The 21,193-nt window shown below is 42.6% G+C and overlaps 2 protein-coding genes across 2 annotated transcripts in view; both read right to left on the minus strand.

Annotated features, from left to right (window-relative positions):
• jph3b (junctophilin 3b) overlaps positions 1-1,196 on the minus strand; it is a 43,031-nt gene extending 41,835 nt beyond the window's left edge. The window contains 1 exon segment of the mRNA XM_054620468.1: positions 815-1,196. Within this exon segment, the coding sequence (XP_054476443.1) occupies positions 815-1,196 (382 nt within the window).
• A 9,168-nt stretch (positions 1,197-10,364) lies between these two features.
• Positions 10,365-19,295, minus strand: klhdc4 (kelch domain containing 4). Its single transcript, XM_054620264.1, has 13 exons — positions 19,048-19,295; positions 18,584-18,675; positions 17,622-17,700; positions 17,320-17,418; positions 16,752-16,888; positions 16,348-16,440; positions 15,082-15,244; positions 14,867-14,945; positions 14,558-14,766; positions 12,687-12,924; positions 12,404-12,592; positions 12,054-12,182; positions 10,365-10,735 (listed from the first exon to the last, which is right to left on the minus strand). The coding sequence occupies exons 1-13, from the start codon at positions 19,144-19,146 to the stop codon at positions 10,563-10,565; spliced, it is 1,779 nt and encodes a 592-aa protein (XP_054476239.1). The 5' UTR covers positions 19,147-19,295; the 3' UTR covers positions 10,365-10,562.
• Between the last annotated feature and the right edge of the window lie 1,898 nt (positions 19,296-21,193).

Raw genomic sequence — 21,193 nt, forward strand, 5'->3', positions numbered from 1 at the left:
AGCATTCTAACGCTCTGAACTAAGATGGTAAACTTTATATTAGCTTAGCATCAGAATGTTAGCATGCTGATTGAAGCATTCAGCCTCACAGAGCCACTAATGGGTGAAGAGTTCCAAAACCACAGCTAGCTACATTTCGTGGAAAATGAGCCTCCTACACTGCCACTGAAGTGTGAATATTTTGTTCTGAAGTGTATTTGATATTTTACAGAAAACAGGAGTGATTACACTGGCATGGTACATGTTAGTTGGGAAATGGAGGGTGAAGACATGGATCTGATGTCTCAGCCCTCCGCCCAACTTTGTCTTCTAAAACACCTTGTTTTCTTAGGACTTGTTACTTGGGAGCTGCTGTCTTCATCTGTCCCTCCAACCTTTTATTCATCCCTTAAGACTGCATGGCCTGAATTGAAGGCCTCCAAACACACAGTGTGTCCTCATGCAGCTGAACCGAGGGGTGAGGGTTGAGGTTGGGAGGAAAGAGGATGAGGAGGAAAAAAGAGTAGGGACTGAGAATCATTTTCAAAGCCTGTCCTGATGTAACCCCTCACCTCTGGATGAGTGTGTGACCCGAGAAGACCTCTGGACAAACTCCTCATATTGCCCATCTGTCACATCTGTAACCGTCATCGACATGTCAATCATTCTCACGTAACGAGTCATTTTCACAGATGACAATCGTCAGTCAATCCCAAATAACGCTCCTTGACAGGCGCTGGTTGGTTCACACATCCTCACATACCCACACTTAAACCAAACCCCCAAAACACCCACAATGCATCTGCTTGTGTGTCTCCCCCCCTCCCTCTCTTACCTCCATCTGAGTACGTCTCTGTTCCGTATCCGTCCTGCAGCCCGTTGTTCCAAGTTCCCTCGTACTTCCCGCTCGTCCCCGTGCTCTCCCGCACGCCGTAGCGTCCCTTAAAGCCGTGCGTCCACTCGCCCTTGTACACCCAGCGGCCCTTGTTCTCGACGCCCACGCCGTGTCTCTTGCCCTGAGCCCAGGTGCCCTGGTAGGTGTTCCCGCTGGGCCAGGTGTAGACGCCCAGCAGCTCGAAGCCGTGGGCCCAGGAACCGCAGTACTCGCCCTGGCCCTTGGGTCCCGTGCAGATCCCGTGGCCGTGCGCCTTGCCCTCCTCCCACCCTCCGCAGTATGACCCCCCATCGTCAAAGTTGAACCTGCCGCCAGTGGACATGCATGAAACAGGTCTTGGCAATTCCCCTGAAGCCTCGACAAAAAGAAGAAGAAAAGAAAAAGAAAACGACGGGAGAGGGAAGAAGGACAGGTTGGTGCTAGAACCAGTCCACGGAGCCGAGCTCGGAGGTTGGTGAGGTCAGGGGTGAGGAGGAGGTGGAGGAGGAGGAAAGAATGGGAGGGAGAGGGAGAGAACTCCCACGCAAATCGAGCAACGCCACCCTTTGTTTTCAGCTGGATTTGGAGAAGAGGGAGGATAAAGGAGGTAAGCAACAGAAACGTGGCCCCTTCCTGGGGGTGTCAGGGGTCTCCTGGAGAGGTGGGGAGAAGGGCGACGCTGTTCACACCATCCTCTTGGTGGGCTCCTTGTGGCATCGGCTAGCACGTTCCAGCTTCTCCGAGGCAGACGCAGGTGAGAGAGGAGGAGAGTGGGCCCCGAGCTGCCATTATCCTCTCTCAGCAGGGGTTTAAACCATGAGGCAGCTCCTCCGGCCGGGCCATCGGCCTGCACAGTCTATGACAACTGTTCCTCCTACTGCTGCTTTACTGCTCAGACCCCCACGCCTTTCAGCCGCCTCCTACCTGATGATGCCTCCGCCTCTCTGGGGTGTAGAGCCGAGAAGTCTCCCAGCCCTTCAAACCTCCGAGCCTCCAGCATAGAAGCCTCCCTTGGGCTCTCTGATCAGCACCGATGCCCAAACTGGAGCTGTGACATGTTGTGTGATGAAGAAAGAAAGAAAAAAAGATATTTTCTTCAAGCCCGGTCCGGATGATCAGACAAAAAAAAGACCATTTAAAGTCAGACTCTGTAGCTCACTTCAAGCTTCACCATCCTGGTGCCACACACACACACTGCCTGGTTGTGCAGCGGAGGAACACACACATGCATAGAGAGAGGAAGATGGAGAAAATACATAAGGTAATCTGCTTGGTTGCCTTCTTGTGGTTTTTTTTTTGTCTGTCCTGTGGTGTTGGAGAGCAGCAATGCAGTCTCCTGCCTCATCCCCCCCCCCCCCACACACACACACACACACACACACACACACACACACACACACACACACACACACACACACACACACAAACAGTCTTTCTGACAGCAAGTGCGCACACACATACAATGAAAATAAACAACTGAATTGATTAATTTCTCCTTCTCTATTCCCCCTCTCCCTCTCTCTCTCTCTCTCTCTCTCTCTCTCAGTCTGTCTGTAGGTCTTTAATCCACTGCATCCATAAGTGGTTTATCTTCTGCGTGGTTTGCCTCCAGGTTGCCGGCTCGATGAAATACCATCCATCTATATGATCCTGTTAATGGTGTGTTCCGTCCTCTTCAGCATCTCCTGCTCATCTCCATGTTTCCCTACAGAGCGCCGGCTGACGCACAGCCTGCCTTCCTGCCTGCTGTCTTGGTCTTACAATCTCCTCTCCTCCTATGGCTGGATCTCTGTCTCTCTCTCTCTCTCACTCTCTCTCTCTCTCCCTCTCTCTCCTGATCCGTCTGTGTGTGTCTCTCTCCCAGAATCTCTGCTCATTAAAGAGGACTGTTCCAATGCAGCCAACCAATCTCCCCCTCCCTTCCTCCTCTAGCTCAATAGCCTGCTCCAGCTCTTAAAGAGACACACACACTCTCTCTCTCTTGCTTCCTCCCTCACCTGTAGCTTTTCATCATTTACTCAGCCTTTGTCTTTGTCTTTCTGCATCTCGCCTCAGTTGGCTGTCAGATGGTTGGCTCCATCTGAGAGCCTAGAGATGACTGCAGCAGTAGCGATACATATTTTGCCATCAGCATTTTTTTATTAACTTTGGACAAATCCCAATGCTTATGCCAAGATAAGCTGCAAAGACGTGAGAGTGGTGTCAATCTTCTCATCTATCTCTCGTGCAAATAGGTTCTTCCAAATTGCTAAACTATCCCTTTAAAAAGGAAATATAACCATTAAATCTGTACCGGCCTCAACAGCGACGCAGGTATTGTTTTTACCTAGTTAGTCTGTGTGCAAGTCACCAGGTGTTTATGTGTCTGTCTGTGGACAGATTTTGTCTCCGCAATAGCGTCACAGCTGTGCAAGATGCAGTCATGAAACTTAGTTTGTGTAAAAATGAGGCTTGAGCTTGAAGATGGTTGTGGTCCGAGCAAGGGGGCGGACGTATCTGAAATGTGCAAGAACAGAACAGAATTGCACATTGATGCAATTGCATCGCTTATACTCCTTACCTTGCATTATCTCTGACTTACCTTAAGTGGAAAATATACAACCTCTCTACCACTTGGATTCTGCTGCATCTGCAGTAATGTTAGCTAGCGCTCTTAAGAAAGATCATTGTTTTAAAAATACCAGAAGTACAATACTGGACCTCTTGTCCATCATAGAAGATAGAGGCCCATTAGCATGAAAGAATAAGAGGGATATTTGAAGAAACCAGGTCTTAATGATGGTCAATATGCAGCGGTCACCCTCTCATCCCTTTTTACACCTTTTGGTGCTCGTACTGCAAAGGGATAGTGCTTGATCGCATAAAAGTACAGTTAATGTACCCAAAAGGTATTGATGACCGATTGTGATCCTATCGGCCAATCCACCACAGGAGGTGGTCAGGGACGCGTTGTGACCACTTTGAACACAATGGTAAATGTGTTCAACTACGTGGACGGTAATACATATTGCTAAGGCTGTCCATACAATGTATATAGGAAGTGGACGTATCACGTCACTCATTGGTTTGGGGACTGCTGTTTTGCATTATCTAGTTTGGCATTTTTTATCTAGGCTTTTTGCAACCAGAAGTTTCACAAGAGGGCAGAGCTAAGTGCAACCAAGTTGATCAAGACATTTCTAGATGACCAAATAGGTTGCAATTAACTGTCATGAACTGAAAACCCACTGTGAAAGGGTTAAAGTTGTAAAACACATACATCTCCCAGACCGGACAAAGCAGTAGTAGCCACCTGTCAACCACAAGGTAGCCACTCCCTAAAGCATACCCTGCTTTATGGTCTATTTGACTCTAAAAGGGACCATCATTTACAAAATTAACATCATGCTGTATTGAAGAAGACTTCAAACTAGAGATTGAGACCATACACTCATGTTTACAATGTTTACTGCGGGAAGAAGGGTCATTTTTTGGATAATGGATTTAATTTTCTTACAACACACGGGTATGAGGGTAAGAGATCAGCTTCTGTGGTCTATAAAATGATTAACCGATTGCACCACTGACAACCTTATTCAGATGTTTACATCACATCATGGTCAGCCATTACAGCCACAGTTTATTACTGGTGCCCACCGAGGAACTTGCTTTCACAGTTGGGAGTTAAAGCTGGGGTCGGAAACACTGGAGAAACCAGCAAGAGTACACTACATTTTAAAAACGATCCATCCTAAAAAGCCCAGCCCAGTGTTTGCAGCGTTACACTTGCTCCCCAAGTCACTAAATGTAGCGAAAAAAGCACCAAGTCTGCAACACTGACACCCTGTCCCTACAGGCCTCCCTCCATATTGTTAATGAACAAAAACAACTAACATGACTATTAATTTCATTCAGGCAGAATGAAGTGATTGGATGGGATAACTACAGTCGTGTGATAGCTACAAATACCAGATTATTTTTCTTTTTTTCAGCAAATCTAATAAAAAAAACATCACCTACCCGAGCTTTAAAGGGCAAATCTTCACATCAGGCAGATACATGCTGCTGCACTGTTTGCTATTCAAACTCTCACCTTATATGTCGACACTTAAAGTTTAAACACATCACAAGCTGCAAGTAAAAGCCATCAAGCCTTACTTTTCAGGTCAGTTGAAAGCAATTTACAGTTGAACTTGGTTTCAGCTGGCAATGTCTGAAAGAAGGGGGAAATCACGGATGTATTAGGAAAACTGGATACTGTGCTCCGAGATGGCACCCCATTAGTTCCAATGTAAGTTGCTAACTGGGTATAAAGTTTTTTCAGGCTCCCAAAGGCTTCAACGAATCGGGCCAATAGAGCATGTCCTCCTGACTTGTGAAATATCCATTTATTTAACTTCTTCACTGCCATTGGTGCACATTTTTTGGTTTATTAGCCTCCTATTTGAGTTTTGTGCCCATGTGGCCTGTTGTGATGTTGGGATCTCATTATGGGCAGAAATGAAACGCCAGATGATACTAAAATGATTAAGGAATTAACTCCCCTGTCTGTCGCCTCCTACCTCTCCCCGACTGTCCTCTCATCCTTCCTCTCTTACACTTTTTCCCATGTCCTCCTTTCCCTCCTTTCAGCTCCTCCCTGCAGCTGTCCCTGTTGCTGTTGTTGTCCTTGTCCTTCTGTCCGCCAGTGTCTGGGAGAGCTAAGCCAATTCCAGCACAGATTACAGTAATAAAATCACTGTGAGGCTGGGGATTAAGGTTTAGGCCTCTAAACACACTGGTAGTAGAGAGAGAGAGGGAGGGGGGGAGGGAAGTGGAGGAGTGTGAGGGAGGGAGGGAGAGAGAGAGAGAGAAAGAAGGTGGGAAGGTAGCTGAGAGGAGAGGCAATGCGCAGTTAGTGTGATTTCCTGACCACAACAGAGGGATTAGGATTTAGAGGTAGTTAGTAACACAAGTGTCTGCACACACAAATCCATGACATACTCTGAACAGAGTGACTAAGAGCTAAGAGAACAGTGACACAAACATGGATAACAGTTACTGGGTCACATATTGTAAAAAAGCAAAGCATTGGTGAAATGACACCAGGAAGTATGAGGGGTCATAAAGGTCTTAATTCAACATTATAACTGGCTTAAGTGTGTCACAATATTATGTATATATTTCTCATTTTTGGATGCATGACTCCCACTCTTCTGATCCATGTGTAATGGTGTTCTTGAAAGCAGCTAAAATGGAAGAGAGGTATTGACTGGTCTCATAAAAGTATACTCACCTAATAAAACTAGTTTTTGATGTATCACAAATATGTTTCTTATCATAGAAAGTCCAAGTAGGGAAGTGGGTTACACAAACACAGGACAATCACCCAGGAGGCCACTGTTTATGTCCCGTATGAAAGCAAATGTCAACATTTACTTATTTTTATTTACAAAATCAAAGTTCCTTGTAGTAACAATGAATAACGTAACATACTAATGTTAAAGCCAAACCATGATTTTTTTTATTTTGTTTCAATTTACGTTAATCATGTCTAAACCTGTTTCCCTAGGCACTTGAAATGAATGCAGTTATGAGAATGTAGGATTGTAGGAGATAGGATTGAATATTCTAATGTGGAACAAACTCTGGGTCAGCCTCTCCTTCTAAGGCATCAATGATTATGCATTTATTGATACACACAAAAAGTGACGGATATTGGTTTGAAGATTAAAAAAGAGCTCCAGAAAGAAGTTTAACCCTGATTAATACTCACCTCCACACACCCGGAACAGAGTTAGCAACCAGCTGGTTGCTAACTCTGTTCCTTTGCCGTTTGGTGCTGATCGGGTACTGGTCAGTGGGTTTATCAGGGAGTTCTTCTGGAAAAGCTGCCCTTTGCTGATGGTAGTGATGAGAGCAAACCAAAACAGCACAGTTGTGGGCCTGTAAAACCAAAAAGAAAAAACCTACTGTATCGTTCTGTAACGCTGAATACAACTGCACAGCAGGGTGATGCTTCACTGTGGGTTCATCACTACAAGCAAAGCCGTTCACAATATATGTAGCCACTCGATCCAATGTTATTATTTAAATATTGATGAGTGAAGCTTTAATGTAGTTTAACTCTTAAAGTTTAACGCTTTTGTAATCAAAGAATATATGTTTAAGATTTTCAATAGTGTGCATGTGTACATTCAGGTTCTAATGGTTTCATAATGTGTGGGAAAACTGCAGTGTAAATTTTTGCCGATCTGGCAACTCCAGAGTAGAAAAAAAGACTGATCAGACATTGACAAAAATGTAAAGCCAGCGCTATATATATTGTAGTTCAAATGTTCATTTCTGTTCAGGCAGTCTTGTCCAACAGCGCGCTGTATTTGCTGACCATCTGGTCTGTCTGAACAATGAGTGACATCTCCAAGCAATAAATAAGGAAGCTCCTCTGGGTGGTCAATAATAACGTACGTGTGCATTGGAATTGTGCACCTTAGGATTGAAATGACTGAACCACCAACCAGACTTTGTGCAAAAATAATGGAACTAATGACCTTGTTGGGTTGCTAGTTTTAGCCACTATGACATCATCATCCATGACATCCTGGCAGCCAAAAGTGATCCAGTTCTTCTACATGTAGACTTTATTAGTATCAAGCCTGACAACAAGTTAAGAAAAAGCTAGAAACGTCCTCCTTCCTTCCCCTTACATACCAGTAAGTTTCTCACACACACACACACACACACGACTGACGTATCTCTGACGGTTACACGCTACGTGCCCCCCAACGTCAGCAGGGCACCCAAAAAAGTGTCTCTTCTCTTTAGTTATTTATAAAATCTTTTCTTGTCCCGGAGTTAAAATAAAAAAAGGGGCCGCAGAAAAAAAAAAAAAAAAAAAGGGAGAAGAGGGGGCCGTGAGGGAGGGAGAAGTGAAGGAGAGGAAGGCAGCCTCATTCTCATCCATCTCTCCCTCTCCTCTATTATTCATCAGCCTCTCCTCATCCCTCGCTCAACATGCTGATGGAGGATAAAATAGGTCAGAGGGATAGGCTGGTGCTCGCAACAGTGACTGATGTCTTCCCCGACACGACGCACACTCGTCCCCTCCTCCTTCCCAGCATTCCCTCGCTCACCCTCTCCCTTTTTCCTCCCCTGCTGGCGCCGTCTCGTCGTCCCATCATCTTCTTCACCCATTCTCTCTACCTCCTCCCCTAGCCTCCCATCTCATTGTTTCATGATACCTGAATGCTTTCGTTCCTCTGCTCAGATCACCTGCCTCTCTCTCTTCCTGTTCTCCCCCTTGTTTGTTGCAGAGGAGTAGAACTCAAGACAAAGGGCACGTGTTGCTGCTAGTCATCTGCAGGGGGGCACATCAGACCATCATATCATAACTATGAATCAGTTATCTTGTCATAGGGAACTTGATAACTTGGCTCAAATTATGGAAAAGATTACCAGTTTCAAGCATGAAAGTTTTAATCAGAGGGAACGACCAGATCATGGTTTTATTTGGACTTTACTGCTTCGGGGTACTTTTCCCTCCTCTCTGCTCAAACCTCCAATAAAACTTGTGGTCCGCAAATTTCAGGTTGGGCTTCAAGTAGAAAAGTAATATGACCCCCACCTCTATGTTCATTTGTTTAGTTCTAACATACTTGGTTTTGCTTGCATATCCCCTCAATATTTGCAAGTTGCTAAAACAGTCTTAAGCGCTGTTACTGCTTTTCTCCACCTGTTTGACTGACCGCACTGACAAAGATGTCCACCAGATGGAGGCAAACCTAATCCAATAAATACACATGTACATGGTACCTTAAAAAATATTGGATATTTGGGAATTTATCAGTGTTGTAAATCAGATTTTAAAAAGCACCTTTTTATTATTTATTTTTTTACTTTCATTCATTACTCTGATGCATAATCGGACATGGATTTTTTTTCAGTTGGGTTTTCACTTTGCATTTACGCTTATTTTAAATTGTGAAACAGCGACTTCTTGCAGAAGGAAACCCAACAACTTTTGGAAGCATAGGAATAAAGTTGATCACCACTGGGCTATTAAGCTGCACTAATTAATATAATCATACCAACAATGATCAAATGACTATGTGTGAACAAACCCAAAGAGAGTTAAAAACCTAACTGTGCGGTTCCCAATTGCAGCCAAAGTTAGCAATTAGCTGGTGGACATACAAACTACACTAAAAGGAGACTGAATGCAGGACTTACATTTGTCAGGTGGCCGGAAACATGACTGCAAATGAATGCTGATGTTGTTCTCTTTATCTGCTTGGTGTGTGAATAGGCAGCTGTTTGCCAAAACATTCACAAAATTCACTTTACATGATGATAATAGGTCAATGTTGTGCTTACAGCCTGTTCTGCTGCCACCAGGTGGACAAAAAAAAAGCAGGTTTGTGTCTAGAAAAGCTGTAGGTTTTGGCACATCTGATGGTTTGTTTCACAGCTCGCTGCACTTCTGAAGAAATCTGAGGAAAGCGCGCAAGCAGAACACCCACTGTGACATTACTGATTGGATCGTAAACCGTAAAGGAAGAAAGCTTCAGGAAACATTCGACAGATTTTAGAATATGTGTAAACAAAGAGCTGCATCATTGAGAAGCTGTACAACTTAACAGTGTGTAAAACCTCCAACTTCTCCGTCCTCACAAAACCACATCCAATTTCATTTCAATACTAAGACGTGGGTTAACGTATTTGAAGACTATTGTTTGCCTTACATTTGCTTCACCACACTGGTCGGAAAATTGAGAGCAGCAATATAGTTTAGAAATTTCAAAGGGATAGTTCTTATCCTTTTCATGTGGAGTTGTATGGGGTATCCATAGTGATTGTATTAACAACAGGAGATGGTGTTTGGACAAACAAACTGGAGTAACTGCACGAGAGCTAATCAATGTTCTGCTGTGGATAAAAATATGTAGACACCTAAAATAATCTATATCAATTTAAGTGTGCGATATACTTAGATATTTTCGGCACTTAATTTTGCCGACCGGTAATTGTAGCCATTATCCCAATCTATGCTCCCTTTAAAGCCCCAAGACTCCTTTGACAAAAACTGTAATTTTTACCTACCAGAACAAAGGAGTTGCTGGTCTACGGCTGTGTTCTGTGAGGTAAAAATTACTGTTTGTGTCAAAGGAGTCCTGTGGCTCTGAAGAGACCACTTTGAAAGGACTCTCTGGAGGTAATGTAAATCACTGAAAATATTCTAAATGTAGCGTACATTTAACCCGATATTGATTTATTTAGATGGTCCCCAGCAGTACATGCTCTGCTCCCGTGCTGGTCCTCCTGTCTGTTTCTCTCAACTGGGGGGGGCGCCGACTACATCTACTGAAGGTAAAACAGGGAGGATGGATAAGTTCCTCATACAACCCAACTTCGAAAAATCTGAACTATCCCTTTAGTGTTGAATATGATCTAATAGGATTTATGATTTATTTTATTGAAAATGAATGAAAACTGTTATGCTCAACAAACCACAATGTTCCATCTAATGTAATGATATATTCACAAACAGAAAATAGTCCGTATATTCAAATTTAATTTGATCAGTGGAAGAAAACAAAGTGTTTTTGTTTTCTTTTTTAAACTTGCTTAAAAAGCATTTCTGAATATTTGCAGTACAGTTCAAAGGACATGTTTTAAAAAAAAAGGTCATTTTACACACACACAGTCTCACACACAGTCACACAGTCATGCACACAGTTTGGCTTTATCCACACTATTGGTCTTCAAAGAAGACTTTAGCCATGGCGAGGGCGACCTTGGCGACCTTTTTGTCCTTGGCGTCGGGGCCCATGTTGGCCCGTGCCAATCCCGTCCAGTACTGCTCTGTGCGGGTCTGGTAATCCGTCACTGTCTCTCCCTCCTGCACTGCGGGGTGATCCTCTTCATCTGGAAACACACACACACACATTTTAAAGAAACAAAATCATGGTCAGATTTACTAAGAACAGCATTCTAGCTGGTTTCTTGCCAAATCAAACATCATCTTAAAAAGGAGTCAATCTGCTCCAAATCTCTAAACATATATGATTCAAGTTACTAGTAATGGCTTAGGTTAGGGCTGGCCCAACTTCCTATGTTAAAGGAGAACTCTTAAAAAGTACTACTGTGTGTACGACTGTGTATACTCGTGTTTTCTGACTCGGAGGAGCTTAGTCAAATATGAGAAAAATAACCTATTAATAAGGAATATTTCACACACAATATAACCTATTACTCACCCTGTGTTACGTTGGATTCTTAGAGAAAACTTTATTTATTTTTTGCTAATGCCTCTACGTTGAACGGAAAAATAAAAAAACAAAAAAGTCTAGGTGATAAAAGTCAGCCTCATTGCAACAATGTACTTATTAGGCCGTTACCAATACCAACAATTGAGAGTCTTAAAATCCTAGAATGCAAGTAAATATAATTTTTTTAACATGAACACATAGCATCCGAAATTTTGTGACGGTGAGCCTGCATACATGTTAGCAGGACCCTGACACTGAGGCAGCTAAATGGATTTAAGCCAACATTGATTCTTTTATTTACATCCTGTGACATCATAAAAATGTCTGTGAACAAAAGCTTATTGTCGGACGGTCATCGGGGGCCAACACTTTGATTCAAAATGAGATATCTCAATAACTATTGGATGGACTGCACTGAAGTGTTGCACTGACATTCATGGTCCCCAGCAGATGAATTCTACAATTCTACTTTGGTCATCACAGCTTTTCATCTAGCGACGTCATCAGGTCAGAATTACCCTATTAATTGCTAATAACTAAAAGTTAGCATGCCAACACGATAAAATTAGATTGGTTTACGTTACACACTTAACATCAGCATGTTGCCGTTGTCACTGTGAGTGTGTTAGTGTTATATATTAGCATTTAGCTTGGAGCATCACTGTATTTATATTTGCAATAAGCTAATGGCCAATACAGACTGAAGATGTTGGTTTCTATTGAAATCGACATTTAGCATCTAGAGTCACCTATTGACGCCGTATCAGATTTCTTATAGGAGATGTTTTCTCATGTGTTTGTGAGGTTTGTTGACCTTATATAAGTTATTATATTATTTATATTACACCTTATCATGTGTTTAAAGTCAAGCATCCTGATCTGCATCCTGTACTTGTCACTCGTTAAAAATAGCATGAAGTGAAAAATAAAGACAGATAATTATAAGACAGCGAAAGGGAAGAATAATCCCTTGCCTTCCTCATCATCGCTCTCCTCTTCAGACTCCTCCTCCTCTTCCTTTCCTTCTGCTCCTTTCGCCTCCTCCTCCTCCTCCTCCTCATCTTCTTCCTCTGACTCAGACTCCTCCAGCCACTCCTGTGTCTCTGTGGAGAAAATAAACAAACTCATAAATCTAAATGAAAGCTCACAGAGTTCTCTGCCGTCGTATCGTCCTCCAGCTCCTCTCCTGCATCACAAGATATTCAAACAAGACAAATCAGCATACCGGCTGCTTTAGAGCTGACGCCAAATACATTTCATATTATTTTTTTTTTTATCTACGTGTGTTACTTCACTTATGTGTTCTTGACTTTTTTTCACTCACTTGGGTCCATTTCCACCAGAACCTCCCACTGGTCCATCTTGTTGAGGTCCAGAGAGTAGAAGTCGTTCAGGGTGAACTGGCGGTCTCCAACCTCGAACATCCCTCCGTACAGGAAGAGCTTGCCCTGACGCGCCGTTGCCATGGCGCTGGACCTCGCGCAGGGCTCCACCAGGGGGGCCGAGGCTGAACCTGAAGAGATAAAAAAAAAAAGAAACCCTGTGATTGTCCGAACTATCTATATTCTCTCACATCTTAAATGTGTTTTGTGTGTGCTTTATCTTGCCATCGTCCTCATCTTCCTCCTCCTCTTCTTCTTCATCCTCCTCCTCCTCCTCCTGAGCTCCAGGGATCACTTCCTTGATGGTCATCACTGTCCCGTCCTCAGTAACAATCTCCTTGATGACCTCAGTGGGTCCTTGCGGTGCCCCCTCCTCCCCCTCCTCCTCCTTTCCCTCTGCTCCCTCCCCCTCTGCTCCTCCCTTCTTCCCCCTTCTTCGTTTCTTCTTCTCCGACTTGTTTCCCTGGAAACGAAAGGATAAATAAGTCAATACCCTGCAGTTGACTGGCAGCTCCCGTGAGAGGTGTTGGCTCCAATCAGTAGTGAGCACTTTGATAGAACTTATTTAACCATTATCATAAAATGGTTGGCTATTAATTTGTGTGTGGATCATTTATTTGAATGAAGCCAGCCCAGCAGTGCAGCGGGGATGCATCATACAGTAAGGCCCTGCATTGATTGCTCACATACATGCAAGAGCACATTTCTAGTAGATTACTTGGTAAACTCAAATGCCGCATTCCTACTGTTAACCATGTAATCCGTGCAACTAAAGGTCAACGGTTGGAAGCTTCATTCATCACGTTGACATCCGCATTCCATATCAACAACTGAATGCTGCGGAGCTTCTATATATATATTTTTTTTTTTACATGTCTATAGTTTCAGATAAAGATCAGACTACATGTAATGTATAAGTATTATACTATTTCTAGGAATTGATTCCAGTGGTGCTTGCATGTTTCTTCTTCAGTTGACTTGTGTGGTACAAACAATTTCAACAACTCGAGAGTGTTGTAAAATCCAAAAGTCAATAAAAAAAAAAAAGATGTAATCATTTTGAATTTTCTTTTCAACTAACGAAAAATTCTCCTTAAATCCATATTTCATGGCGTCTCAGTGAGACAAACCTCCAAATGATTTCTTTACAAACTGTTGAGAAAAAGGGGAATTCACATGGACACAAACGAAGCAACATCATTTCATTGGATTTCTGATGAAATGATCAAGAGATGATGATGAAGTTGTGCTGTTGTGTCACTAGATAACAATTCTGTATCTTTAACGTTCAGAACCACTAGGTGTTGCACTAGAGCACCATGAACGGCAGCAGTTCATTATTTTCAAGTTGAACACTTTCTGAAAGTCAGCTTTAGATGGTAAGTTTAAATGTCTGGATTTATCAGGACTGTGCAAGTTTAGCTGTTATCAGCTTGTGGCCTTCATCAGGGTCCGCCGATGACAATAAAGTTTATACATTTATACTACAAGTGTCCCTGGTGTTTTGACCTCTTCAGACTATTTCCCTTTTCCATGCCCCCCGGAAGTAGGTGAAGTTGTGCCAGAAACCCAGACTCTGCTTGAAAAAGATTGATTTCTTTGAAATTATAAATGCGGTCAAGTTGAGTCCAAATGCAATTGGAATAAAAATACCCTCTGTTTAAAAGTAGTAATAAAGGTTGAAATGTTTAGACTACAAATAGTTCCAATGGCATCAAGGAGTAAAAATGGTAGTAAAATGCACCCCTGTTAAAGGCATGCAAGAGGATGCACATCTTGGCTCTCCTTTAGTTGGTTGGAATAGAGTCATTTTATTTACACATACATGCTCACACACACTCTAGTATTGAGCTTGGTAAAAAGTGATTTCTTTGATCTACCAAGTGACGTAAATCTGAATTCATTTTCTGTTTAGGACGCCATTACGCCAATATTTCTTTACAAAGCAAAAAATAGTTTGCTTCTATATTAATGTTAGTCTCAGATATAGAACCTTTACTTATCTACAGACTCTGGAGCCAAAAAATATCCTTTCATTTAAACAAACTTACAGACACTCATTCATTCAGCAGGTCCATGTGGCCTTGTGGTCTTACCCTGAGCTGTCCGGGGAACCAGCGGTTCTTCACCGTATCATACAGGTAGAGGTCGTTGTAGAAGTCGCCCTCCAGAGTCTCCTCCTCTTCCTCATCGCAAACCCCACCAAACAGCACCGCCCGCCCCGCCGGGCCCACTGCCACGGAGAAACCAGAGCGGGGATGGGGCTTTGTTCCAGAGGGGCTCACCCTGGACCAAGACCACTTCTCTGCAGGACGGGAGAACAGTACATCAAAGTTTAAAAAAATAACCATGAGCGAAGACGCTGAATATTTTTTATTATTTCAATACTGTAAGTATTTAGGTACCTTGGCCATCTTTACCCTCTCGCTTGAGAAGGAACATGTCTGAGTGGATGGTTCCCTTATCTACGTCCTTCTTGACTCGCTAAATAAAACGCACACAATCAGGCAGACCACATCACAAAATGTAATGCATTACAATACGGATGAGGCACACACACACACACACACACACACACACACACGCTCACACTCTCACACACACACTCACACACACTCACCACTTTGGAGTACCCCCCGTAGATGATGACACCCATGCCGTCGGGCGTGGAGGTCATCTGAGAGGCGGAGCGCGGGGAGGGGGCAGAGCCTGATGGAGCGAGGCGTGACCAGGAGAAGGTTTCCAGGGAGAAGGAGTAGACGTCATTGTAGTAGATAAAATCCCTGCAGGGGGGGGGGAACAGGTCACATTTAAGAACTTTAGGACTGTCAACTTCACGACCTTTTGCAAAGTGATTGCTGATTAGGTGAAAGTCTCAATCTCTTTCTTGAAGCTGCTTTATTTGTTTTTTTGGCCGCTTGGAGGCAGAACTTCATAACAACTAAATTTCACACAAACATTTGTCCAATAAGTCAAATATTTGCTATCCTTTTAGCTCTGTTTTAGCTCCACAGAGCTAAAACATATTATTGTAATTTTAATAACATTTTTACGCCACTGATATAACGAGGAATCTCTGGCTCTGTTAACATAAATTGCACTTAAATAAATATTAAACATCTGACACAAGGGTATAAAGAGTCATTCATTCCTTAACAGACAATATCCTACCAATCAGTTTCACTTTAACAAAAAGTGCTATGTTACAAAATATGAGCTATAAGTTAAATATAAGTAATGTCCACATTTTGTATGATAAGTCGATAAAGTTATTATTGTGACAGGACGACTAATGCTCCACTAAGTTCACCAACTAGCTGCTAACTTTGCCGTCTGTTGTTTGGGTTGTGGTAGGTAAGGTACACTGAGTTTATCAGAGCTTTTTTAACTGCAAACAACTGTCAATGAGCTGAAAGACACACAAATTCTGACGATAATTAATCATTCTCAGCGAGTTTGTCTCTACAAGTGACCCTGTTCATGACGCACATCCAAATTTGTCCCATCCCATTAGCATAAAAATATTGATAAGTGCAGCTTTAAGTTACACTAGAGATTCTCAAGTACAGTTGCTGTTTGCCACAGTGTCTTTTTTCATACCACCACTAGAAGTCGCACTTATTCCATGAATTCTATACTCATTCACAGAGTCCAAGTATGCCCCTATAAATAAATCCAACTTATTTAATTGTATGTATTGACTAGAAGAGATAATGCTTTGCTGATCTCTGTGGGTTTGTTTGTAAGATGAACAGGCTTTAGAATAAGCTGTCTCCACTCGGGAAGGAAGGAAGTAATGATGTAATTGAACATGTTACCTGTCCAACGTCAACTCCATTACAGACATGTTGTCCTCGTTTTTATCAATCGGTAACCCTCTGCCTACCTTGTGCTCTCATGGAAACCTCCAAACACCAGCAGTTGTTTCTTGCTGAGGACCATGCGGTGGCCGCTGCGACCCGATGGACCACCAGGAGCCCTGGGGGGGGGATATAACACAAAAAACTGAAATCACTTTGGATCACTCATGTCTGCAAAGTGATATCAATGCAAAGTAAACATCCACAACACCGTGTGAACCTATGGGACTTGATTTTATGGAGCTGTAAAGTTTTAATTACCTAAGCAATCTACTTATCTACTGATAAGACTGATGAACTCATTAAGATGAAATAGTATTTCTGGTCACCTTCAGATCCCTGTATTAACCTTCATCCTGCAGATCAGTACTACCATTTAAGACTCTTTCCGTTCATCATCATCTATTTGTATGACCCCCTCTGCACTCACTTGATGTTCTCCCACGTGTGTGTGGCCAGGTGCAGCACCCAGAGGTCCTTGTAGTGGTAGAACTGCTCCCCGTTTGGAGAGGCAAACTCTCCCCCGAACACCCAGAGCTGACCCCCGCCCTGGGGAACTACCACGGCCTGAGAGGGAAGAAAGGAAGGGAGAGTTCAGGAGGGGGGGAAGATGAAGGGAGCGGAGGGAGAGGGCTGCATGAACAGAGCCAGATAACAAGGTTTGATGTCCTCTGATTGAATTTGTTTTCTTGCAACATAATGGCCATGATGATAAGTTTCCTCTACATCCGCCTGACCCCTTGTGGTTTAAGCGGGGAATCACACAAAATATCAACAATTTCAAATAATGTTGCAGAAGACAATAAGTAATACTACATGGGTCTATCAAATTAAGCTGTAAATCTGTCATTTGATTTTTATTAGGCACTTGGTCTCTGCTTCCATGGCAGTAACTAAAACTGTTTCTGAGAATCAAGTTAGACACAATAAGGCTAAGAGCTCACAGGGGCAGAGGGACAGACAATGAGCACTATAGAGAAGCTTCAAGATCCTCGTACCTGGTGGGAGCAGCGTGGTGGAGGAGGGTTAGGGATGTCTGATTTCACCCAGCTGTTCTTCTTGATGTTGTAGAAAAACAGATCGTTGTACAGGTATGTCTGTGAAAAGAGGCAACAGCAGGTTTTAGGATGAGGGATTTATGAGATATTTATTATTTATTATAGTGACCAAACTCCTGTGAGCTTCATAAAAGTTTTCTCAATGTGGACGATGGTGAGACCAACTGTTTGTAAATGCCACTACGTTGAGCCGTTGAGCTAATTGCCTACTCATTCAGTCATTCAAGAGTATTTTCCACTACCTTCTTTCCATTGAAGAATTCTCCTCCAAACAGGATGAGTTCATCTTTCTCGGGATGGGGAGAGAGAGACGCACTCAATCTGAAAAACACGGAAAGACATCAGAGACTGGAAGGGTGCTGTCACACCTAAGCTGTTTGGCTTTGTTAAAACAAAGTCAGGTTGTTTTGCCCGCGTTGAAGCTATAAGTTTTATGGTGTGTAAGCTGTCAATCAAACCAATGATTGACAGCAGTTGTGTGATTTCAGCCTGTAAACTATTAAGAAATGCATCTGCTGATTACCACACCTGGGTCCTGATGATGCAAGATGACAATCGCCAAAACTTTCCAATACCTGTCAGTCTGTATTACTTCATGTTTACTCCTCTTGGTTCATTTGTAATAAGTGAGTGTGAACAGGAAAAGGACCAGATTTAAAATGCAACAATGTATACGCTTTTTATCGCCTTGGTCTGGACCAAATTAATTAAAAACAAAAAATGTAAGAGTTCAATCAGAATCCTCCGTTCACTTTTCTCTCTGGATGTTCAACATTATACCTGCTAAACATCAGCATTTTGGCATAGGAACACAACCGCAATCAGAAAAACAGCCTTGCAGCAACCGCAACTTCCTTTTAAAACTAAACTAGATTGGGCGGTGTGGGAAACTCATGAAACTCTTCAACAACTCTATGGTAGCGTCAGGCGTTACATTTCCCATTATTACTTGGTTCGGTTGGAACATAGGTTCACCCCTATTTTCTCAGGGCATGTGTGTCGCTTGATATAAACTAACATAGTTAGTGATTTGTAAGGGCATCTTCACAGATCAAACGGCAAAAGAACATGGGGAGGTGGACGAATAAAACTCAGCTGGAACTGTAAAAATCTGTTTCGACACTGTCGTATGTGAGACAACTTTCCCAATGGGGACACTGAAGACACTGAAGTTGAACTTGAAGAAAGTTGTGCAGTCTTTCACCTCGGCGATGGAGGCGGACACGTCGTCTCTACAACTATGGTCTTCTTTGCATCCAGATTCTGAAACTCAGCAATCAGAGCCTCCAAATCCTCCTGGAGACAGAGAAGGAGGAAAGGATGAAAAGCAATGAGAACAAAACCGGAAGGATGTAAAAAAAAAAAAAAAGATATTAGAGATATGTTGTGGGTCCTGGTAATATTTCTAATGTTAATATAAGTTGCATTACTAATCCTGATAATAAACATTTTTGTTACCTGGCACTAATTTAGAATGTCATTAACATTTGTGGTAAACTATGCAGTTATCAGACCAGTAGCTAAAATCATTTTCACAATATATTAACAGTCACTTGTACAAAGCTACAAAGCTATTTGCGCGTGAGTGTCCACTTTGTGTCATATAAATATTACAAATATGAATATAGTTAGGGTTCGTAGTTCAGCCCATGTTAACATTGACGGTACCTCCTCTCGTTTGGACCTCTTAGAAACTTTCTTCTCCATCTTGGCAGCTGTCTTCTCCGCTCCCTTCACCTTCTTTTCTTTCTTGCCTTTTTTGCCCATGGCTGCCGCGATGCAATGACAGATGTCGTTTAATTTCGGTGTGTGGGGGGGGGGAGTTATTTGTTGATTTCAATGAGGCCGGTGTCACATGGAAGTCCAAAACAAACTCGCATGCAGCATGCCGATGCCTTTCCTGGCAAGTGAGATTTACTTCCCGCAACAGACTTGACGTCAGCTCAGTGTGGAAGTGTAACAGCGCACTCTGGCGGGGCGGAGGACACTAGTGGCCTCAGCAAAAACCCTCAAAAGTACCCTGTTGAATGCTCCCATGGTAGAAAAAACCTTATGAGATGACTCTATGTTGCCCTACCAGTAGAGAAAACGTTATGAAGTAGAGAAAACGTAAGGAAGTGCCCGCTATGGTGTCCTTCAAGTAGAGAAAACGTAATGAAGAGCCAGCTTTGGCGTCCTTCAAGTAGAGAAAGTAATGACGGGCCCGCTATGGTGTCCTTCAAGTAGAGAAAATGTAATGACGTGCACGCTATGGTGTCCTTTAAGTAGAGAAAACGTAATGAAGTGCCCACTATGGTGCCCTTCAAGTAGAAAACACGTAATGACATGCCCGCTATGGTGTCCTTCAAGTAGAGAAAATGTAATGACATGCCCGCTATGGTGTCCTTCAAGTAGAGAAAACGTAATGACATGCTCGCTATGGTGTCCTTCAAGTAGAGAAAACGTAATGACATGCTCGCTATGGTGTCCTTCAAGTAGAGAAAATGTAATGACATGCCCGCTATGGTGTCCTTCAAGTAGAGAAAACGTAATGACATGCTCGCTATGGTGTCCTTCAAGTAGAGAAAACGTAATGACATGCTCGCTATGGTGTCCTTCAAGTAGAGAAAACGTAATGACATGCTCGCTATGGTGTCCTTCAAGTAGAGAAAACGTAATGACGTGCACGCTATGGTGCCCTTCAAGTAGAAAAAAATTGAATGAACAGCCTGCTATGGTGCTCTTTAAGTAGAGAAAATGTAATAAAGTGCCCGCTATGGTGACTTTCAAGTACATTAAAACGTGATAAAGTGCCCTCTAGGTTGCCCTTCCAGAAGAGAAAACGTAAGGAAGTTTGCCCTGGTTACTTTCATGGTTGAATATAATTTATTCTGAATAAAGAGTGGCAAGAAAAACACAGGGCGAAGCAGATCATGTTGAAATTTTATTTAAGTTGAGGGAAAAGTGAACGTTTTACTTACATAACAGTATTCCCTTGATGTGATCCGTATATAGTATATACACACATATATATATATACAGGCATATTTTTTATACATTCATGTGAGTATGTATGAATGTGTATATTTTCAGACAGATAAACAACCTGAGGTCATTGTTTCTCACTTTGGACAGTTATACCTTGTAAAGCAGTTATACCTTCGGCTTTAACCAGCTTGTTGATGATGATGAAGATAATGAGGACAACGACAACAACAATGATACACACTCTGTGTTGCCTCTGTCCGCATGTCTGAATACACGTGTCCTTTTATCTTCAGTGTGTGTGGAATGTCACAGAGAGAGACGACAAGTGCTATGATGAGCAGGAAAGTGTCTTGACACCTTGATATGGCATTTTTAAAAACCCCTCTGGAGAGGCCCTGCAGGCCCAAAGCAGCACCGATCTCTCCTGTTAACTAAAGTTGCAACATTAACATTTTTTAATTTTCAGCTAAAATGTGATGCTTTGATGCTGAAAGTTAAGTAACCTTTCTTATTCTCAAAAATTAATCAAACACCAGGAATAACAGTGCTTATTATAAACAGAAAAATATAGTTGTATGTTGCTATGGACCCAGTCGTTCCAAACCTTTAAGATTGACTTGAACTGCAGCATTACAACAGCAGGGCAACTTCAGGCTCCATAGTGTTAATCTCCTTTGGTAATTAGAGTTTGAGAAATATTTTAGTACCTGACATTGAAATATATATAAATAGATAAAAATGTCCAACTTAAGCAATGCCTCAATATTGGGTAATGATATCTGGAGGGAGGCTCTCTTTACAGAGATATATTGCCAACTGCAGAATTCAATTTGGCAGTCAAACGATT

This window comes from Anoplopoma fimbria, chromosome 19 (assembly GCF_027596085.1).
Source record: "Anoplopoma fimbria isolate UVic2021 breed Golden Eagle Sablefish chromosome 19, Afim_UVic_2022, whole genome shotgun sequence".
In the NCBI taxonomy this organism is placed as follows: Eukaryota; Metazoa; Chordata; class Actinopteri; order Perciformes; family Anoplopomatidae; genus Anoplopoma; species Anoplopoma fimbria.